At 41.2% G+C, this 21,685-nt stretch overlaps 3 protein-coding genes across 4 annotated transcripts; 1 reads left to right on the forward strand and 2 right to left on the reverse strand.

The window, feature by feature from the left end:
* Positions 1-1,157: 1,157 nt before the first annotated feature.
* Positions 1,158-10,658, reverse strand: LOC107035888 (host cell factor). Of its 2 annotated transcripts, none has more exons than XM_015253528.1 (6): positions 9,042-10,658; positions 6,733-7,440; positions 6,219-6,364; positions 5,521-6,139; positions 2,184-5,075; positions 1,158-1,832 (listed from the first exon to the last, which is right to left on the reverse strand). In XM_015253528.1, the coding sequence occupies exons 1-6, from the start codon at positions 9,199-9,201 to the stop codon at positions 1,711-1,713; spliced, it is 4,647 nt and encodes a 1,548-aa protein (XP_015109014.1). In that variant the 5' UTR covers positions 9,202-10,658; the 3' UTR covers positions 1,158-1,710. The 2 variants fall into 2 exon arrangements, with proteins under 2 accessions (XP_015109014.1, XP_015109007.1); XM_015253521.1 differs by having other exon boundaries at positions 6,213-6,364.
* A 906-nt stretch (positions 10,659-11,564) lies between these two features.
* LOC107036741 (coatomer subunit alpha) lies at positions 11,565-17,128 on the reverse strand. Its single transcript, XM_015254887.1, has 3 exons — positions 16,896-17,128; positions 14,852-16,076; positions 11,565-14,108 (listed from the first exon to the last, which is right to left on the reverse strand). The coding sequence occupies exons 1-3, from the start codon at positions 16,973-16,975 to the stop codon at positions 11,763-11,765; spliced, it is 3,651 nt and encodes a 1,216-aa protein (XP_015110373.1). The 5' UTR covers positions 16,976-17,128; the 3' UTR covers positions 11,565-11,762.
* A 1,264-nt stretch (positions 17,129-18,392) lies between these two features.
* On the forward strand, positions 18,393-21,009 carry LOC107036751 (cysteine-rich with EGF-like domain protein 2). The gene is made up of 4 exons (XM_015254898.1): positions 18,393-18,773; positions 19,364-20,024; positions 20,570-20,665; positions 20,741-21,009. The coding sequence occupies exons 1-4, from the start codon at positions 18,606-18,608 to the stop codon at positions 20,962-20,964; spliced, it is 1,149 nt and encodes a 382-aa protein (XP_015110384.1). The 5' UTR covers positions 18,393-18,605; the 3' UTR covers positions 20,965-21,009.
* Positions 21,010-21,685: the final 676 nt, after the last annotated feature.

Below are 21,685 nucleotides of genomic sequence, written 5' to 3' on the forward strand. Positions count from 1 at the left end.
AAGTCATTGATCATCCGCTCATTTCGATATTAACAATTCATTTATTATGCTCATCCATAAAAAATCATCAGTATTATTATTCTCATTATTATTATCATTACTCTCATTTTTATTTTTACTAAGTACGATCAGAATCGTTATCGCAATTAAAACAATGGAATATAAAAACTTAACTCGAAGCAATTTAAAAATAAGTCGCGATTATTTTCGTGTTATCTGTGATTATCTCGAAAACACGAGTCTATCCGTCATTCTAATTTATTTGAATTCGTTGAGTCTATTTCAATCTCTGCATGTATGAAAAAATTTAATGGGAGAACCGCTTCGTCTGAGAAATTCTATTGGAGTTCTATTAGAATTTTGTTTATTTTTTGTGCTAATTTCGTCAGAAATTAATGAAAAATTATCGTGCGTTTATCAATCGATAATTTATTACAGAAAAAATTCTGGAGATGTTGATTTTTCTATGTAGCTCGTGCTGTCCGAATTTTTGGAACAAAAAATTATTCCACATCAATTGTCCAAGTTTTTCTCTTCATTTTTATCATGAGAAACGAATAAAAATTCAGCGAAAAATACGTGAAAAATTTGTGCCCCAGTATTTCTATAGAAAAATCTGTTGAGTTTTTTCTATCAAACATTTCCGAAAAAATGACACGGTAAAGTTGCATACTCTTCAATAAAATTAGCACAAAAAACAATCAAAATATTTAAGTAATAGAATTTCCCAAAGAAAGCACTAGGCCTTTTTAATCAAATTCATTCACACATGTATGTCATTTTAAAAGAAAAGTAATATGAATACGTGCTGCTTTTCGGGATGCAAGTGGATTTGTATTTCCCTCGAATGGCAGTAACAAAAGTAGATCATTCTGTCAGAAGAAACAGCACCAATGTCTAGCTGAAACCACATGCCATAAAAATCCAGCTAAAATTAAAATACATAACTAGCAAAGTCATACCAAATGATAACTCTAGCTCTTTCCTCATCGGTCCATCGGCACTCATTCCCCTTCGAAAAAATGGTGTTCTTTATCTGAGTACGTAAAGGGAGATAGTGGAACAAGCCAACATCACCTGGACATTCCCAAGATAATCGAGATATGTATTGAAGATACTCCGTGGAAAGTAATAAAATGCTCCAAACATCGGTCCACTTCCTTATGTCTTGTAATTTATTAATATCGTTTCATTAGTTATACTTTGAAGTATATTCCCTTTTTTCTGAATAATTATTGCCATTTATACATGAATACTCGTATCAAAGAAAGTGACAATGGACAAAACAATGCGGCATTTGCGCCATTTTCAAAATTCGAACACTTGGTGTACCTCAAAATAACTCTCTTTTCCTTTCTTTCTGATAAAAACAGTGCGTTTCAAAGAGACAGATACATATGTAGATATAATCTGATTTTTCACAGTGGAGGTCACATTCCGAGATTTGTAGCAAATGGTAATATTTTAAATTCCCACACACACACACACCTCATTTCTCGTACCAACTGACCAATGAACATGGTTTTGTTTATTTTATAATAGTAAGAATAGTAATAATGATAATGATAATAATAATAAAAACTAAAGATCGACAAGACGTGCGCATCAGCCAGAATAAAAGAGTCGAACGGAAAAGAGGGAGGTAAATTGATGAAATATTCTTTTTTGGGCATTCAGGTGGTAACCTGGAGCAATGATTGTGATGCTGATTCACGAAAAATGATCACCCGTTGGCTCTGGTTTCACTTTCTTCAATGGTGAGTTTGATTGGGAGCGAACATCTGTTACTGGTCTCTTAACTTGTGGATTACTTTTCACTACTGTTGTTGGATCTGAAAGTAATAACCCATGATTAATATCATGTGAATAATTCCAAATATATTATTGGGGTTGCACGATATTTTTTTCCATGGATATGAAAATTGAATGAACAATTCAATTCCAAAAATTACCCCCAAACTGTTCGTAAAATTTCAATTTCTCTTGAACATTCTGCATGAAAATAAAATTCTCACAGGACTCTCATAGAAATCCAATGAGATTAAAAAAAAATCAATTAGTCTGTCAAATAATTTAAAACATAAAAAAATATGTATTCAACAATTTTCATTAAATTTTCGTGCTTCATAATTCACCATAAGAAACTTTGTTAAAATAACGAATAAATGTAAAGCGATAATCACCTTGCAGCCACCTGACTTGAGTAGCTGGTCCATATCCTTTATCATTTCTCGCAGCTATTCTGAATATAATAGCAGGCTTCGTCGTGACATCCATGTGTGCAGCACTCAGCGAACTGTTTGGAACGGAACACGAGTTGGTGGCACCACAGTAGACACGAATAAAGGCCAATTGCGTTGGTGTTGTTGCTACAGTGGTTGCTTCACTGGCATTACTAGAGACAGCACTGGCACTTCTAACCGCAAGATAAACCGAGTACTCGAGAATTGGACCAAGATTGCTGGGTGGTGGTTCCCACGTCAATTGAGCACCTTCCGCTGATTTTGAAATTTTTATCGCACTTGGTGCCCCAGGAAAGCCCGGCAAACAAGTCTTGAATGCTGACACCTCACTCCAAGGACTGCGACCACAACTATTGACCGCAGCAACTCGAAACTTGTAAGCAGTCCCCGACTCCAGAGTTATTTTACTCCTTCCCTTGAATATATCTGGCAGGGGTTGGAGCAGCTCGAGAGAATTTGTATCACCAGCGAGATAATAATGCTGCACTGTAAACGTCGTTGCTTTAGTCACAGCTACATCGTACCAATCACTGTCCAATTTCTTCTCCTCCTCATTAACTTTTGCTTTAACCGGCTGCTCAGCAGATCCCAGAGCTGCTGAGGCAAGTGTAGACAGTGCAGTGGAGTCATCGCTCTCCCTCGTTTCCTTCTGCGTCTCATTTTTACTCTCTCCACTCTCCACTTTCTCCGCCTTTATCTCAAACTTTATCGCCTTATTAACATCGACTTTCTCAGCATCTAATTGCGAGTCCATCGGCTCATTAGTTGCATTCCCCTGCTCGTCAGCTGATATGCCAGATACTCGCTCACCATCCATCGCCTCCACCGAGGGTTCCACTTTTATCGGTTTCTCCACAGCTGCTGGAGTCGGCTCTGATGTTATCGAGTCCTCAACCCCCATCTTCATCAGTGACTCATCAGCACTAGGCTCTTGCTCCTTGATGTCCTCCGTGAGCTTGTCCAGCTCCATCTGATGCTCCGAACTTTCATTCTCCTCTTTGTTCAATTCCTTTTCCTCAACCTTGAGCGCTTCGTCAATTTCCTGCAGGGTTTCTGGATTCCCTGGGGTATCAGAGTTATTAGGCTCCACTTCTGTTTTTAATTTGTCATCAAAACTTTCTTCCTTCATTGCAGAGTCAATTGCCTCGGCTTCTGGAGGCTCAGATTTCACTGGATCCTCAGGAGCATCGGTATCAGCAGTGATGGACATATCAGTCTCAGCAGGGAGATTCGGTTCAGCCTCCTCACTCGGCACTTCATCAGGAGCATTCGTCTCTTTTTCTACTTCTTCCATCTTCATCGACGGTTTTTCATCATTGACTGTTTGTTCCCCTTCCTCCTGCCCTCCCTCAGTCCCTTCGACCTTCTTCTCGGCAGCTTCCTCGACCTGAGGAGCCTCGTCAGTTATGGCAGAATCAATAACATCAGATATATCTTGATTCTCTTCGGTCCTCAGTTCACTCGTAACAGCAGATGGCTGAAGACCATCAGTTTCACTCTCTGGCAGCTCCTCATCATCAGAAAGCACGTCCCCTGGGCCATCAACTTGTGGTATAATAAAATTCCCATCATTATCGACTTGCATGGCCTCGCCAGCAGCCAATTGTGACACAATATTCGTGGTATTCTGTTCATTCCCATTGCAACTGTCCTCAGTTTTGACTTCAGCATCAGCATCGTCAGCCACCATGAAATTGAGTTCAGGTGATTCCTGAACAGGATCCATGAGTCCTGCTTCAGCAGCTAGAGCAGCCAGTGCAGCATCTGTCGTGGCTGGTCCATCAGACGTCGATGTTAGAGAGGCTGAGGGCTGCTTCTGCGGCACGAAGAGCATTTTACTGGTGTCAATAGAGTCTGATCCTGACGTACTAGTCATTGTGACGATTGAACTGCTCGTTGGCATCAGAGTCACAGTCTTTCCAAGTCCCCCAGCCATCTGGAGGGTCAGTGGCTTGCCATCCTGGGCCTTTTGCATCTGTGGCACAGTGACAATTTGACTCTTAGAGGGGTTGAAGAGGGCCTGTTGGCTCCCCTTCGTCGCTATTGTCACGGTTTTCGGGATTCCACCATGGCCTGGCACTGTTATTGTTATTGGCTTTCCACTCACACCACCTCCCATGGCCCCTGATGACACAACAATCATCTTGACTCCCTGCTGATTGGTGACGTGATTAGCTGCTGACATTGGAAGAACATTCACTGACGTTGTTATTGGTCCTCCCTGTCCTGCTTGGGACGTCGTGACAGCTTGAACTGCCCTCAATCCAGACCCAGTTGTCACCACAATAATCTGATTCGTCCTGCCAACTAGACCCCCATTACCACCAGGTTTCGTTATCATGATCGTTTGCTTTCCAGCGATTCCCTGTCCCTTGCTCATCGTCACTAAATTCGACGTCTTCATTGTCGTCAGTATTTTCGATCCAGCTACGGTATTCGGGTTGACGAGTCGAAGAATTGTCGGCCCCTGGTTCAGGGGCTTTCCACCAGCTGCTTGAACTGTTTTTCCTGGTATTAAACTAACTTTCGGCACAGCCATCATACCCTGGCCTGTTTTCAGTACATGGACTATCTGTGGCTGGCCACTTATGTTCTGGCCAGGCTTCTGGAGGATTATCTGTTTACTCTGTTGGGGGGATGATGCTCGGAGGACAGTGGCACCTGGGGTTGCGAAACGTATCTGCTGGCCTGGTTGGACAGCCTTCATCCGGACGGTGTTTGTGGTTGGCTGGGGGACAACGGTACCACTTGGCACATTGTTCATAGTGATTTTTGGAGTTGCTGCTGCTGCCGCTGCCAGGGCTGCTATACCAGACATGGCTGTTGATTGACCTGTTTTAGAATAGGAACAAATTTGTTATTAGGTTGAAAAAATAATTTCAGGGTAAATTTTATGGTATTTTCATTTTTTAGGTTTTTGCATATTAGCCAGTTTTCAACGAATAACTCGAAAACTAGGGGAGATAGCAAAATTTTTGTTATGACCTTTTTTGTAGCGCTGAATTCGCTCAATAAAAAAGGTCATTATGAAAATTTCGTTATCTCCTTTAGATTCGGAGATATTGCTCGAAAACTCAAGGGATAAATTTCGGTACTGAAAAATTTCCTAATGATTTTAAATGGTTAATTTATTCTAAATGGTTTTATCGTTGTTTTATGCTTAAATAAAAGCCTGGATATCAAACTAAAGACAAAAAGGGTATTAATAGAATAGAAATAAATTCAAGGCTTGACTAATTTGACGAGCTCGACGACTTCGAAAAAACTCTTGATTAACCTGTTTTGTTGGCAGGCAGGGGTTGAGTGCCTGCTGACAGCTGTTCTGTCGCTGAGGCGACTGATGTGGTTGAAGTGATCAGTGGGGAGCGTATCCTGATGACATTTCCAGTGGCACTTCGTGGGGCCATTGGACTCGGGGGCTTCACCACTGTTGATATTGCTCTTTGGCCCGGATTTTGGACTGGCGTTATGCGCATTGGACTTTGGGGAACAGTTGGACGCACAACTGCTGAGGTGACAGTTATTGGGGGAATGCTCATTCCCACTGGGGTGGAAACAGCTATCGCTGGAGGTGCGATTGGAGCTGCTGGTTGGACTACTGGGACTGGTGCTGGGGGCAGTTGTTTTATCAGAGTTGTTGGGGTTGTCAATGGTACTGCTGGCATCGGTGGGGTCGGGACTGCTGGCGATGGTATGGAGTTTGGTGCTGCCACTGCTGGGAATGATCCTGTCGCTGGTGGCATGTCGTACTTCTGGATCTGGAGGATGTAGTACTGGGCTGATGGGGTTGAGGTCCAACTGACTTCCAGGGAATTCGTCGAGGCGCGCACCAACTGGACTCTCGAGGGCGCTGGGGGCTTGCTCACTTCCAGGTACCAGAGGTCCTTGCAGCAGACCTGGGGGGAACAGTCAGGGGATTAAGTTGGTTAGGGAAGGGGAGGGACTGGTGACCTCGAAAAATAAACTAACCCTAACCTGGTTGTTCCATGCTTTACGATAACCATCACGGCCAGACCACACGTATAGTCTACTGTGAATGCCTACTGCACAGTGCCCAGCACGTGCTCGAGGTACATTCTCCTCCAGCGAATCTACTTGAAGTTGTTCCCATGTCAATGTTTCTGAAATTGTTGAATTTCAATTACAATTTGCTATTTTTATGGTTTTGATGATATCTTGCAAATTTGTTCGTTAATAATTTACGTACAAAATATGTTGTTTTTAAAAAACATTTTTTGTTCATTATTTAAACCCGCAGAAACCTATATTTTCTTGAATGAAATTGATTTCTGATGAAATTTTGGATATAAACAAATTTGTTATGATCGAAAAAAATCATTTTAGAGCAAAAAATGTATTTATAAATTATTTACGAGACAAACATATGTAAAATGATAGAAGGATTTTAACAACAAAAATTTTTTAAGCATTTGGAGATCCTTGAGAATAACTCCAGGATAAAAAAATTATAATATTGAATATAATTTACCCAAATTTAAACAAGCAAGTGTGCTTGTACACTTCCACTCCTTCTCATGCGTTGCAACTTTGACATCATCAACGACAAGAGGTACCCATCCACCAAAAACATACATTCGATGATTGATGAGGGTAGCTGTGTGGAGAGAACGCGGTAGAGGAGTTGGTCCGTGTATCACCGGTTTATTCCACGTCATAGAGTCGACGTCCAAAAACCACAAATCCCCGAGACGACATCCACTCATACCCCCGTAAATAACGAGACATGATTTTCCAGTAGTGCGATCAGTATAAGCGACACCTGTGTGGGACTCCCGAGGAGGTGGAGCAGGTCCGTGTGTCTGCGGCACTTCCCAACTGGTCTGTCCATTGGGGAGAAGCTCCAGAGTGTAAAGATCGTTCAAATATCGTGGGATATTGTTCTTGGGATCGTCACTGTCATTGGCCAAGCCTCCGAAGAGGAAGACTTTGTTTCCAATCAGTGTGAAACTGTGTCCTAGCCTTGGGCAGGGGGGCTGGCCGTTCTTCGGTGGCTTTGGCTTGAGCCTTTTCCACTCCCACCTACTGGCCTGGAGCTCGTACAATTCATTCGAGTACTTTCCGTACTCTACCATTCCACCGAATACGAGGATTCGCGTTCCGTCTACCACGAAACCGTAGGCGGCACATCCTGGGGGAATGTCGCCTTTTGTCGAGGGCACAAACCATTGGTTGGTTGCTGGAAATTATAACGATGGAAAATAATAAATCGAGAATTAACTCTACCTGCTTGAAAAACTGAACTCTTGGGAAAGCTTCTTTCAGTAATTGTTTTTCACTGATTTCAGAGTTGATCGAAAGGGAATTGTCAGTGTAAGGTCATCAGTGCTCCAAAATTACGGGATATTTTCCGAGATTCCGCGAATAGTAAAGAACATGTCGAATTTTTCTGCAGAATTTAGGACTTTTAGTAGACTGAGAATCTTGAGGGGAATATTTTATCCAGTCTGGAGCATTTTTCAAAATTAGGATTTCGGTCATCGGACTACAGTATTTTTAATGAAAATTAACTTTTTTGTTCGCTTAGGTACGATTTATTCGTAAACATTGAAAAAGTGTTCAAGACCTACGTGAGTGTTTTTTAAATATTTTATAACGACGGTATTTTTCGCATTATCAGTGTCATTTTGGGTTTAAAATGTGACGAATCCGAAGAATATTTCTACAGCACACGTGACTCTAATACAAGTCTCAATCAAGCATTTTAATTTAAAAATTTATGAGAAATATTTATTTAATCCCCCGACCTAGAAATTCTTCTAAAAAATAATGCGAAATTCTCATAAATGTTACTATCAACGATAATATTCATTTGAGCCGTAAAAAATGATAAATTATAGGTGGATTCGCTGGAAGTGCTAAAAACTCCTTGGGGATTAACACGAATAAAAAGTGCCCGAAAATTAAGTGATTCTAAAATTAAAAAACCTAGAAGAATATGTAAAATATATAACGATATTTGATTGGCCTTCTTCATGAAGAAGACCAATGTGCTTCGGCATAAAAAAATATTAATAACTTTCAAAAAATTTATTTGAAAAATAAATGCGGCACCCCCATTCAATAACAAAATCAACAATATTAATATTAAAAATTAGGATTTTTTTAAAAATATTCTTACAGATTCATAAATGAAATAAAAGGCTTGTAGGTTTTTTGATTCTAGAATCACTTAATTTTCGGGCACTTTTTATTCGTGTTAATCCCCAAGGAGTTGTTAGTACTTCCAGCGAATTCACGTATAATTTATCATTTTGTACGGTTCAAATGAATATTATCGTTACCCCTTGCCGCCCTAAAAATTCCGCATTAAATTTCAACCCCCCAAAAATTCGCGGGCCGACAAGCCCGAGATCGCGCATGCGAGGACACGGCCATGAAGTCGCCAGCGGCAGGCAGCGACAGCTCCGCAAACCGCGGAATAAGACAGGACCATCACCATCCATGAAAACGTGAAGCATCAATGGCCGCTCCCGCGCATACAAACGTAAAAAACGTCAGAAATCCAAAACCGCCTCCGCCACCCCAAAACAAGCCTCAATTCCCCCCCAAAAGCCCCGCTCAAGCCGCCCAAAAATTCGCAGTAACCCCCAACCCCCCCGGAATCCCCAGCTCCCGGACAAGCCCTGAAAAAAAACCCTCAAATGCTCCGGCCGGTGAGGGTCATGTCACTGCGTGCGGCCATGTTGAATCGCGGGAAACAGCGCGCACTGGGTAGTTGATAGGACGCAACAACAGGGCACCTTAGAATACTCAAACAGATTATGGAATAAGAGTCACCTGTATTGTAAACATGAAGTTCATCGACTATTCCCTCATTACCACCGCCAAAGACAACCATGAGATCCTTGATGGCAACAGCCCGATGTCCATGTCTGGGCCGGGGCTGAGGTCCAGTTGGATTTGTGATTCGTTTCCACTTTAACATGGGTGCCGCCATGATGACCGTCGATCACATCATTTTTTCATGCCCACCGTATTACCCTACGAGCAGATTGCCCCAAACTATCGCTATATTGTCCCCTCAATCTACGAAAATTGTGTATCTCCTCTCATAAATATATCTCGCCTCTGTTATTATTTGTCAAAATCCACACTAACCCTATATGCACCTATCTATTTATACGAGTGTGTATATATGTATGTCCCAATCTATCTATCTCATATGTATATATTTACGGCTACGTCATAATCTGATGGACCCACGAATCTAGCTCTCCACAATTCAATGGCTGGACAATAAACACTCGTTACGAGATCACGGTCGAAAAACCTTCACCAAGTATTGTCACTTTGTACACACGAACTTGAAGTATACCATCTAGATAGTCACCCTTTGTAAGTTGGACTAACCTCCCGGCGTTTCGAGCTAGCTGGTGATATTTGCAATCGGGCTTCCTGTTACTCGGTTGAAAATAAATTTTTTAAAATTGCCATTCGCCGCACTATCGAACCACCAGGATATCCACACTTTACAGTAACACCACTTTTCGCGTAAACTTTTGTTTCAATCGCCTGGGGTATTATTTTTTAGAGCGTGAAAAGTCCGCGCGCGAGTTTCCTACGTTGAACGCAACCATTAAACCATCACGGCGGCTGTCCCCTAACCACAATATTGTTTCCACTTTTTCCGCTACGCGGGTGCTGAGCGATGTAGATTAGCTATAGTATCGTCTGCCCTCTGATGCAATGGAAATGTTGACAATCGTCGGATCGAGGGTTCTTGTTTTTCGTGGCTGCAACTGTGCAGTGCTGGTGGTGGGTTGGCAGGACTGTTTGAGACTCTGTGGTGTTTTATATTTTCTTCCTTTCTTCCTTCAACCTTTGCACGGTCTATTGTCATTGATGGGACGCTGTTGTTGTATTTCACTTATAGGTGGGCTGTCGGGGGAACACCCCACGACCTGTAGTATTATTATTTACTTTTTAATTAATTCACATGGGCTGTCGCACTCTTCGTCTCTTCGGGGGTCGACGAGGAAAACCGACCGAGGGAAAATAAACTCATGTTTGCAGGTTATGGCCGTCGGAATGACACCCGAGTCAACTGTAATTCAGCGGTTTCAGGGGGAAATCGGTCGGTGCTCCTCGGGCAGGTGGTGAACGGTAATTCTTGAATTTTATTGGGACGATTAAAAGAGAATTAAAGTGACACTGAATTCGGGGGGATTGACGAACAGTACGCCGAGTATTGGCGCGCGTCTGTTTGATTACTTTGAAGTTGGCAACGAAACCCTCCCAACCTTACGAACGAATAATGGAGGCTGGCAACAGCACTTGGTTGGAATAATCGGTGGAAAATACGGGGGAGTTATGACGAGTTTCTAGGGGCGCGGCAGCGGGGTGATAAGGATGGAATTCGATGCGATAATAACGTTTGACACAGAGTGATGTAGAATGGAAATTATCACTGCCAACGGTCGGCCGATGTTTAGTGCCGGCCTTCGCCTCTTGGTGAGCTGCGGAACGACGCCTCATGGGAACTGGCATTAGGGGATCTTGTTGGTCGTGATTGGTCGGTAATTAATAATATTGTTTTGAAATTTTGACGACACGAATTTTATCCCTTTGATTTTTCTCGGTGTTGGAAATTCATCGTTAATTGTAGTGCTGAATTAACAGCTCGACTCGATTTCAGGACAAATGATTGGGTTTCGTGGAAAAAATTGTAATGCTAAGCTATTATTAATGCTAGTGGAATTTTAGTGAAATTGGATTGAACTTCTATTAAAGTTCAATTTTTTTCCGAATTTTTTATTGCAAATTGGGTAATTTTTATGTGCGATTTTTCAATAGAAATTAGGTAAAAATAGAACTTTAATAGAAGTTCACAAAAAAATCGCACGCCAAAATTACCTAATTTTCAATAGAACTCGATAGAAAAAAATCCATAGATTTTCATTTTCCTGTACAATTTTTTTTGTCACAATGTTTCCTATGAGAATTCTAGGAAATAAAATATTCTTTAGATTTTTTAAAATGATTAAAAAATAGTGTACTTCAGCACACTGTCCGTAAATAGTATTTTCCGACAGTAGACAGAAATTACTTTTCTGACTGGTATGAAAAGTTTGTGAAGAAAATATAAATTTTGATACGAGTACAGAAAACGGGTTTTTAACATGTGGGGGGTATCATCGACAAGTGCAAATCTAGTATTTTTACTCTAATTTTCGATCTTCGTTATTTCCTTAAATCCAAAATATTGCCATAACAATCAAATTAGGGAAAAAACAAAAATCAACTGAACTCCAGACGAAATAATTCATCTCCATGAAAAAAATCCGAAATGCGAAGTCCCCATAACTCCGAAAATCACCTTTATTCACTCATGACTTAACTTTATTAACTCAATCTCCTCCGGAATGACAAAAAGCACCGAAGATAATAATCTTCGAATCAATTCTTCGAAATGCGATATAAAATAATGACAATATTACAGTAAATTCACAATACTTCCCTCGATCTTCAGCCCCCAAGTAAAAATATAACTCAAACGATTCATCGAAACTGCAGCGGGCTTATCCTCAGTCCAATGCACTCCTTCCCGACCTGAGCCACATCGCACACTCGACAAAGTGAATCTTTGAATTGTGGTTGATAGCTGGCCCCACAGAGCGGGCACTTGACCTCAGGTTTTCCCCGATAAATCGGCGAATAAGTGGCGGCACAAAGTGAGAATGGATTGTGCTCGTCATAAAGCAGCTGGTGTTCATCAACCGGATTCTTATCACAAGCCTGGAGAATCTTCCTGACCTGCTGCGCCACCTCCACTCGAGGGCCCAACTCCAGCAGCCTCCTGGCGAACGACCCAGCTGTTTTATAATTCTTCAACTTGAAGAACATATTCACAGCAGTTCTGAGAGTGAGAATTTGATGAACAGGCTGGAGATTGCAGTGAGTGAAGTAGGCAGCCATTTCGCAGACCCTCTTCTGCTCAGCCAACGTCGTCTTCGGCGCATTCTTCCTCTCAGACTCCATCTTCAGCCCCAGAATGTACTCCCTGCAGACGTGAATGAGCTGCTGGGCCTCAGCGATGTCCTGCCTCGTCTCGACAACCAGCAATGGTACACTGAGAAGAATGGCCTGAAGTTTCTCGATAGCCTCCGTGAATTTTCCCCCCGTCGTCAGCTGATAGCAGACTTGGAGCCTCTGAACGAGCTCAGTTAAATGCAAGCCAACAGCTGGCAGCCCATGCTTCACAGTCGTATCCTTCCAATTCCTCTGTGGATAAGCATAGAGCGAGGGAATGCTCGGAAGCGACGCATAACTCGTCCTGGATCGAGCGAATGTATTCAAGAAGTGCGTCTGGTACAGCTCGAACTCCGTGACCCCCACCTGATCATGGAGAAGCCTGCAAGCGGTTTCGAAGGACCCAGCAACGATATGATCAACTGGCAGCTGCGAGTTATTCACCCAGTGCTGGGTCACAGGGACTCCCTTAGTCGGTGCTGCGAAGTAGCCATCCTCAGCTGAGGCAACAGTCGTCTCCAGCTCCGGGGGGAGATCGACGTCCTCAACTTCCCACCCTGCATTCTCCTCTCCATCTTCCCCAGCCTCTCCCCCTTCTGCAGCCTCCTCATCGTCCATTCCCAACTCCTCGTCATTACCCCAGCCTTCGACAGCTGCTGTGTCGTCCTCTGTATCCAGAGCAGCCAGGGCTGCAGCCACTTGACTCTTCCCCCTGGACATCATCGCCCCCTCGAAGAACCCTTTCGAGACAGTGAGCAGAGGCCAGTTGTTCTCAGCCTGCTGGACAGGCACTGGGGGCCTCAGGTACACCGCCCCACGTTCCAGCTCACTCATCTCTTCAATGAGTTCAGTCTCGAGCTCGTCCTCTTCACTGGAGATTCCGTGGAGTTTTTTCGTTACAGCAGCCAGGGAACTCTGCCCACAGTCCTTCAGGATCTTTGCCCTCTCGTGGATGTCACCGAGGAGGAGGTTCCCCTGGTACTGCCCAGAGAAGTCCTTCCTGATCTCAGCGATTTTCGTCATCTTCCTGAGCTTGTCCAGGTTGCCAGTGATCAAGTAGAGGAATGCCAGCTTCTCGAAGTTCTTAGTGCGTTGGTAGCACATTTCAACGACCTGGTGATTACCCTGGAGCAGGGCTGCCTGGGCCAGGCTCTCCCAGCAGGCCTTTTGGTCCAGGGTCCTGGCAGCTTCCAGGGCTACCTCGATGTTCCCACACTCCAGGGCCAGTCCAAAGCGGGTTTTCTCGTCTTTCACGAAGTGCAAAGCCACTTCGGGGTAGCCTTTCTGCTGGAGGTATGCGATTATTGATTGGCCCACTAGGTTCGCAGTCCTCACCATGTGCAGGACCTCCTCGTACTTTCGGTTGATCAGGGCTAGTTTGAACTTGTACTCGGTGGGGTCGATCCTCAATATTCTCGGTCTGCATTCTCGGTCGAGACAGTACACCTGGTCACCCTTGACTCGAGTCACGTAGATCGGCAGGTCCAGGGTCCTGATTATCCCGTGGTCCCCTGTGGTTATGGCGTACTTTATGTGGTTGCTGGTGGTGTAGATGAAGACTCCGGAGTCGTCCCAAGCGCCGGATTTTACCCTCGTGTTCTCGGATATCGAGCAGAGGGATTGCAGCTTGCGGTTGCAGATGGTCACTGTGTGCTTCGAGAGGAGGGCCACGTGGGACATGTCGTTGGACCAGACTACGTAGCGACACTTGGGGTTTTTCACCTCCGAGAGCTGGCGCTTCTGCTGGACGTCGAAGAGGGTCACTTGGTCGGCGTCACGGAGCAGGAGCATCCCAGTTCCCGCGTAGAATATCTCCTCGCAGTTGGGGACCTGGACTTTTTTCGTTACTTCGTTCTTCAGGTTTTTTATCACCAGCTGGAAGATTAATGGGGTGGGTAACAGTATTTGATAATTGTGAATGTAGAATTGATGCAGATGGGAGGACAAACGACAGAAAAACCTTGGGTTTTGCTGGGGAATTTCATCAATCTTAGTCATTCTTGCTCAATAAATACTTCTGTAACTATTTTCATGGATTAACTTTCTGAATATGTTCGCATTCTGTTAAAACTCTATTGGGATTTCACTAGAATCCCTCACAATTCTCTTTTGATAGAAAAATTTACAGATTTTTATTTTTGTGAAGAAATTTTTTTGAATGGATTTCATCATTTTTGTTTCTCATTATAGAATTAAGGAAAAAAACTTGGAAAAGTCATTCTTAAAAATGTTTACACCAGAGTTAGTTGTGTGAAGCATAAATAGGCTACTGTATAGAATAACAAAAATTCAAATCTATTGACATGAGCAGAATTGCTAATTCCTAACACGAATGACCAAAAAATAAGCATCATTTAGAAATAGTACCCATTTTTTTGTTATTTTCTATTAGGAATTGCGCAATCATTAATTTATTTATACTTCACAAGACTAAACTTCATAAGAGAATTTTATTAGAACAAAAATGAGATTCTAATGAAATCACAATAAATTCCAGAATAAATGTACTTAAAACTGCAATAGAATTCCAGAGGTAAATCCATTAAATTCAGCACGTCAAATCAAAATCAATGTTCTGCCTAATAAATTCACTCACACATTTATAAATCAAAACTCACCGAATATCCTCTATCCAAAACAGCAAATCGATTGCGTGCCACCCAAATGGCCGTGACCCCAGGAGCCCTCTTGGTTTCAGGATCGCTATTAGAGTCCCCATCCTTGGGAATAATATACAGATCATAAGTGCTATTCTCAATATTCGACGCAGATCTCGTAGTAATCAAGACAGCATTCTCAGCTTGATTATAAGACATGCTGTAGGCCGGTGTTTTCCCTCCTCCCCTGATCTGCATGACCGAGGTGTCCTTGGAGGTAGTGAAATCGAGTTTCCTGAGGAATCTCTCCTTGACATAGTACAGGAGATTGCCATGGACAGCATAGGCAGGGCGTTCCCTCTCCAGTTTGAAGATGATCATGCCAGCGTCGTGGCCAGCAGCAAAAAGATTGAGCGTTGGGTGGGCTGCAAGTACCCAGAACCTCTCGTGCTCTCTTCTGAAGGTCTGGAGGCAGCCCCTCTTGGCCATGTCCCAGACCCTGATGCTCTTGTCCTCGGAGTTGGAGAGAATGAGGTCCTGCCGAGGGTGGAAGAGGACGCAGGAGACGTTGTTGTAGTGCCCTCTGCAGGTGTCGACCTCCCAAGCCTTCAGATCGTTCATTCTCCACATTTTAATCTGTCTGTCGTCAGCACCAGAGACGATCAGGGGCAATGTTGGGTTGAAGCAGGCCCAGTTGACCCCCCTGTCGTGCCCCTCGAGCACGTGCTTGACGACTGCATCAGCTTGACCGAATAAATCGGTCGTCCCAGGGTTCTTCAGGTGATCCTCGAGGCCCCCAGGTCCTGGCGCCACGTTCTTCTTCCTCAGCCCTGAAATATCCCAGACTCTGACAGTCTGATCCAGAGAGGCGGACACAATCATGTCCTCGGAGGGGTGGAACTGTGCACACATGACGTAGTGGTTGTGACCAGTCAGGACACAGATGCAGGCACGACTCTGCCAGTTCCAGATTCTTATCGTCTGGTCGTCCGAGGCACTCAGGATCCACGGGTACTCGTGGTGGAAGAACGTCGTTCTTATGTAGTCGAGGTGACCCAGGAGCGTGAAGATGCAACGACGCTGCTTGTAGTTCCAGACTTTTATCTTGTAGTCGTCACCCCCGGAGACGAAGAGCGGCTGCTGGTTGTGGAAACATATCCCTCGGACTGGACCGTCGTGCTCGTCGAATTTCTCCAGGAGCGTGCACATGCGGTAGTCCCACAGTTGGATGACTCCATTGTGCAAACTGTGGGAGATTAATTTGTATTTGGGAAATATGTGAACATCTCGGGGGACTTTTATTGAGAATTCTTTTTTTCGTGTTTTTCAAAACTATAGAGGGTCAATAGAGAATATTTTATAGGAAAAATTAAACAGATTTTGATTTCTTATCATGAAATTCTGTAGAAATTCATCGGCCTCAATTTTTTGTTTGATGTTCAATTCAGCTGTATTCATCGGACTAATTGTTTTTTTTCTTCAATTATTGCTGAATTGGCATATAATGCCACGTGGATTTCAATACGTATGAAGAGTGTCACTTTTTGTTTTCTATTATTATTTCTCAAGAATATTCAGATATCAATTTATTGCTTGAGGTTAAAATAAAATTTATAATACAAAAACATGAAAATTAATGGAGAAAAGTCTGTTGTAAAGGGTTTCCCATAAAAAATATCAATAATGTCATTGAAAATCAATGGATATTGTTTATTGGAGGGCGATTTCACAGGACAATATCATTGCTCCAATTGTTTTTTAAAATTATTGTTGAATACACATGCAAGTGCCATGTGGGTCTCAACAGTTTTCCTACAAAATAATGTTGTTACTTCTTCACTTCTGTCATCACTCCTCTCCATATTTACATGTCAACTAAATTTTATTCATCGCATTAAATTGAATGAAATCAAAAGACTAAACAATGCAAAAGTGAATGAATAAATGTCTTTTGCAAAGAGTTAACGAAAAATACTAGTAACATCATCAAAAATAAATGATGTTATTTATGAAAATATATGACCTCACATGACAATATGATTACCCCTATCTTTCGGTCAATTACCTGGCTAGAATCCACGGCCGTTTGGGGTGGAACGACAGTCCCTTCACTCGTGCGGACTTGGTTTCGAACTTCGTTAACATTTCTGTTGATTGTTATTCCATATACTGTTTTAATTCACTAAAGTCTGTGGCAATTCGGCTGTTTCGGATGAATACTCAGTGGAAGATCATCCCGAGACACGTCACTTGCTTTGGCGTTTCTTAATTCTCATGAAAGGAGACTCAACGAGTCAATGGACAGGCCCAGGTTGTGCTGCCCTCTGACTGTAATATTTGATAAGCTCAGAATATTCATTTGAAATGCATTTACGAGGAACAATTTTCGTTATGAATTTACATGTACGGCGATTAATTAATGAAGATAAAAAGGCAATTTGGTAAATTGCTTTTTGAATAATTAGAAAAATATTTATTTGGGAAAAGCGGTGGTAGTGAAATATATGTGATGTTTAGACTCACATTGTATTCCTATACTTAGGGGTGGGTGGGGTAAAACGGACACTTTAGACTTTTTTTCAATTATTCATAACTCAGAAACAAATTGATCAATTGAACTCAGTTCAGGCTCGTCAAAGGGAAAGAACTGTTCTTTGTATTGGAGAATAATTATTAAATTTTATCAACATTTCAACCCCTCATTAATATTTAAACAAAAGTCAAAAGTGTCATTTTACCCCAACCTCCCCTATGCAAAAAAAATAAAACCTAATACTTTTTAAATGGAATTTCATCGAATTTCTATTCAAAATCTATAAGAATTCTCCTGAAGTTCTATTAAAATTGCATTGAAATTTAATTTAAAAATTCTGTTCATTTTCTTGACAGATAAATAAGTAAATGTTTAACAGAAAAAGTCCATAGATTACCATTTATCTACATGAATTATCCTCATAAGATTTTTTTTCAAGAAAATCTTGATCATAAATTTTTCAAGAGTTTTCTCTACTGTATTTTCTGTTGTTTTTCATTATAAAATCCGAGAAAATAACTTGAAAAATTGATGCCTAAGCATTTCTATGTAGAAAATCCCGCGTGAATAAGTTCGATAGAAACATCAACATCTATTAATTTTTTTTTATTAAATATCTATTGAAAACACATTGGTTTAGTTGAATATTTTACATAATTGAACAATCTTCATTTGTAATCGATGTAAAAAATTACCAGAATTCTTATAAGAATTCTTATAAAATTCTGATTGAATTCCAATAAAATTCTTAACGAGCGCCAATAGAATTCTAAGGGATTTTCCCAATGGATCGTTGGGTTTTCCACATAATTTTTTTATCCGTGTACAAATCTCCTGGATTGTTTTCTTTTATTCAAATTCTTCATACAACGTCATTCCATTAACAAACACTATCAGTGACAGTGTTTACCCCTGAAGAAAACCTCACGTTTTTATCTAGAGATTAAAAAATCCTCAAACCATGACGCGGTGGCCCTCAATTGGCCACAAATTCACGCATGCTCCTCACATTGGCTGGAGTCTCCCAGACTCCACCCCGCCGTGTCAGTTGTCAACATTTTCAAGAATCTAACCTTCCAGGATCTCCGAATTTACACTATTTCTCTGTCAGTTCCGGAGGTGTCAATCCCACACGTGTGTTTAATTTATCAGAATCACAATCTTCAGATCTACTAACCACCTGTACTGCCTAATAAAGCTTGCCACGTGTCTAATAGCATTGTTGACAAACGGTTTGATAATATGCGAGGATTCATCAGTCGGCACTTGTTATACTCACTTTCTTTTTTTATATTTGCTGTCATCAATCCGGTTCCTGCTTCCCTGAATTTTCAAACCGAAGAACAATTGAAAGAGGCGAAACTCCCCTCTTGTGCGGCTTGCAAAATACTCGCTGAGAGCTTCAAGAAGGTAACGATGTTTCCATTATTGAAAATTTTTTTGCAACTATATATATTGAGTATGGAACAATTTAATTGAAATATTTTCATTGAAATTTTTAAATTCTGTTGGAAGTTTGCGAACGCTTTTTAGAATTTGATCAGAAATTCCATTTGTTTTTGCCAATTTTTATTGTTTATTTCCCATTGAAAATTATTTAATGTTACTATGTGATTGTTAATAGACATTTCACAGAAAAAATCAATAAATCATTTTTTATAAAGATTCTCGGGCATTAGTTGCCTGTTTCCCTTGAATTTTTTAGTGAAAAACGAAAGAAAATACAATGAAAATCATTTAGGATTTTTTAAAAACGAATTTCCATTCAAAATTAGATACTATTTACTGTTTTCAATGCAATGTCTGTGAGAAAAATCGTGGAAAAGCTTGAAAATTTTTATTATTAATGAAAATAAGCGAAGAACTGAGAGAATAAAGTAGAATAGAATTTACATTCATCACTGCATTCTATTGAGATTCCTAATGAAATCTTTAATAAAACTTCAATAGAATTCCGTAATAAATCTACAATTTCATGAAACAATATTTGGATTAAACAGGGAATCGAGAAGACAAAAAGAGGAAAATTTGAGGGTGGAGATACAGCTTGGGAAGAAGATAAACTATCATCATACTCAAAAAGTGAAGTACGATTAACAGAAATCCAAGAAAACTTATGCAAAGATGTAAAAAAAGGAGAAACCCAGTGCCACGATCTGGCGATGGAGTTAGAGAATGCAATTGAGGAGTGGTGGTTCAGCCACCAAGATGCCTATCCAGATATTTATTCGTACATTTGTATAGAGCACGCGAAGAGGTGCTGCCCTAAGGATCACTACGGTCCGGAATGCGCCGAATGCCCAGGTTTTCCAGATAAGGTGTGCAGTAATAACGGAAAGTGCAAAGGGGCCGGAACGAGGAAAGGAAATGGCCAGTGTCTCTGTGATAAGAATTACAGGGGAGAGACTTGCTCAGAGTGTGCTCGTGGTTATTATGAATCCTACAGAGATGAGAACAAATTACTCTGCTCTGATTGCCATCCATCGTGTGCCGATGGATGCACGGGAGGAGGCCCTGGCAAGTGTCAGGGAGGCTGCAAAGACGGTTGGCGATTAGTTGAAAAGGAAGGATGCGTGGATATTAATGAATGCTTGGAGAGCAAAAAATATTGTCCCGGCAATCAGTTCTGTGTTAATAAGGATGGCAACTACTCGTGCTTAAGTAAGTGTCTTCCTCCACCATTTTTTGCTGTTGAATATAATTACATGTAATTAAAAGTATAAAAATATAATTAAAAGGATGAAAAAATTGTACAGAAACCATTTGTTTAAGACATGCACATTTGTTTAAAAAATTCTATTGTTACTCTATTATTGGAATTTTGTTGAAATTCTATTCTATTCGATTTACTTTTCGCTGATTTTCATTGAAAATTATTAGATTTTGATTTTTCCACTCATCTCTGTAATGATGAATTGAGTCGAGGGTCATGGGATATTGAAGGAATAAGTGATCACGTTGATGAGGTGCCAGAGAAAGCTAAATTATTAGCGAAACGTTGCATTCTTGACAATCTAATGGAAAGCATTTTTCATTTCTCCTATAGCCGATAGCAATTAAATTATGAAATGTGGCTCTGAGATTCATTCAAGTTATTTGAAAGAGTCTGTTGGAATTTTTTAAAATCGATTCCTATAAAATTAATTCCTATGAAAAAAAATGATGAAATAGGATCTTAAATGGAAGAATAACACATTTTGTTGTAGCTTGTGATAGGGCCTGTAATGGCTGCGCCGGAGATGGGCCAGATATGTGTACAGACTGCGCCGAAGGGCATCATAAACAAGATAACATTTGTATAAGTGAGTGTGAATAATTTGAGAGGGAATAGAACTTACTTTTTGCATCACATTCTTTACAAATGATTTTTTTTGCAGATTCAGATGTTTTGGGACGTAAGAAAACCGAGAATATGGCTCGATATGCTACTTATTTCGGTTTGTGTGCTGCAACGTGTATTATACTCCAGAAGAATGTTTACGCAGCTAGTGCAATTGGGTTGCTCGTTGGACTCTACATATCCGTCTCCGAATACATGATTGCTACCACTGGTGTCCAGAACACATCACCAAATTTCGATATTTTAAGACCGATTGTCTAACGGGAGAACTATGTGTATTGTTCATGTATTTATGTATTTATGAATAAAAAACAATCCTTAAAAAAAAAAACTTTATCCAATGGTGCATATTATTATTTTAGCTATAACCGTCTATTTTCAAAGATTTAATATATTAGATTACCGGGAGGGTTGAAACGCATTTTTTAATTCAACCGGAAAATTCATATAAAATATGAATTAATAGTTTTAGGTGTGAAGATGTAAAGAAAATGGTCATTTCGCCGAACTTTTCGTGCAGATGTGATAATGAAAATTGAACCGAGAAAAATTGTTTGAAGAGCCGATTCTCACAATATAACATCTCTCCGTTCGTTCGGTTAAAATATCTCACCGATGGGGTGATTTTTAGGGGGATTTTTTGAATTTTTTCAAAAGTGGGGGATAAAGGGGGAAGGGACCTAATGCCATAAAGTGGCAAGATGAGTGCAGCCGCCTATTGTTGCTCCGAGTTGCGCATTCACCCTTACTCATGTCTACGCTGCACTCACTTCAATATCTTCCGCATTACTAGCCGAAAAACCAGATGATGTGAATGAATGAGAGAGGGAATAGAGTTTTTCTGAATTACGAAAAATTGGTATTTGTTCGAATGGGAGGTGTGCAGAGAAAAATACGGATATCGCGGAAACTGTGAGCTCCACAATGGGCCCGTGTCATATAAGGGTCACATATACGGAAAAAATGAAGGATTGGGGCCAGC

This window comes from Diachasma alloeum, unplaced genomic scaffold (assembly GCF_001412515.2).
Source record: "Diachasma alloeum isolate Michigan unplaced genomic scaffold, Dall2.0 Dall_scaffold_00176, whole genome shotgun sequence".
Lineage (NCBI taxonomy): Eukaryota > Metazoa > Arthropoda > Insecta > Hymenoptera > Braconidae > Diachasma > Diachasma alloeum.

Coding starts and splice junctions, on each gene's coding strand:
- LOC107035888 (XM_015253521.1), bottom strand. CDS start 9,201: ATGGCGGCACCCATGTTAAAGTGGAAACGAATCACAAATCCAACTGGA. Junction 7,441..9,041: donor ACTTCATGTTTACAATACAG/GTGACTCTTATT, acceptor TATAATTTCCAG/CAACCAACCAATGGTTTGTG. Junction 6,140..6,212: donor CATGGAACAACCAGGTTAGG/GTTAGTTTATTT, acceptor TGTTCCCCCCAG/GTCTGCTGCAAGGACCTCTG.
- LOC107036741 (XM_015254887.1), bottom strand. CDS start 16,975: ATGTTAACGAAGTTCGAAACCAAGTCCGCACGAGTGAAGGGACTGTCG. Junction 16,077..16,895: donor CGGCCGTGGATTCTAGCCAG/GTAATTGACCGA, acceptor AATCTCCCACAG/TTTGCACAATGGAGTCATCC. Junction 14,109..14,851: donor TTTTGGATAGAGGATATTCG/GTGAGTTTTGAT, acceptor TTAATCTTCCAG/CTGGTGATAAAAAACCTGAA.
- LOC107036751 (XM_015254898.1), top strand. CDS start 18,606: ATGCGAGGATTCATCAGTCGGCACTTGTTATACTCACTTTCTTTTTTT. Junction 18,774..19,363: donor TCGCTGAGAGCTTCAAGAAG/GTAACGATGTTT, acceptor TGGATTAAACAG/GGAATCGAGAAGACAAAAAG. Junction 20,025..20,569: donor TGGCAACTACTCGTGCTTAA/GTAAGTGTCTTC, acceptor ATTTTGTTGTAG/CTTGTGATAGGGCCTGTAAT.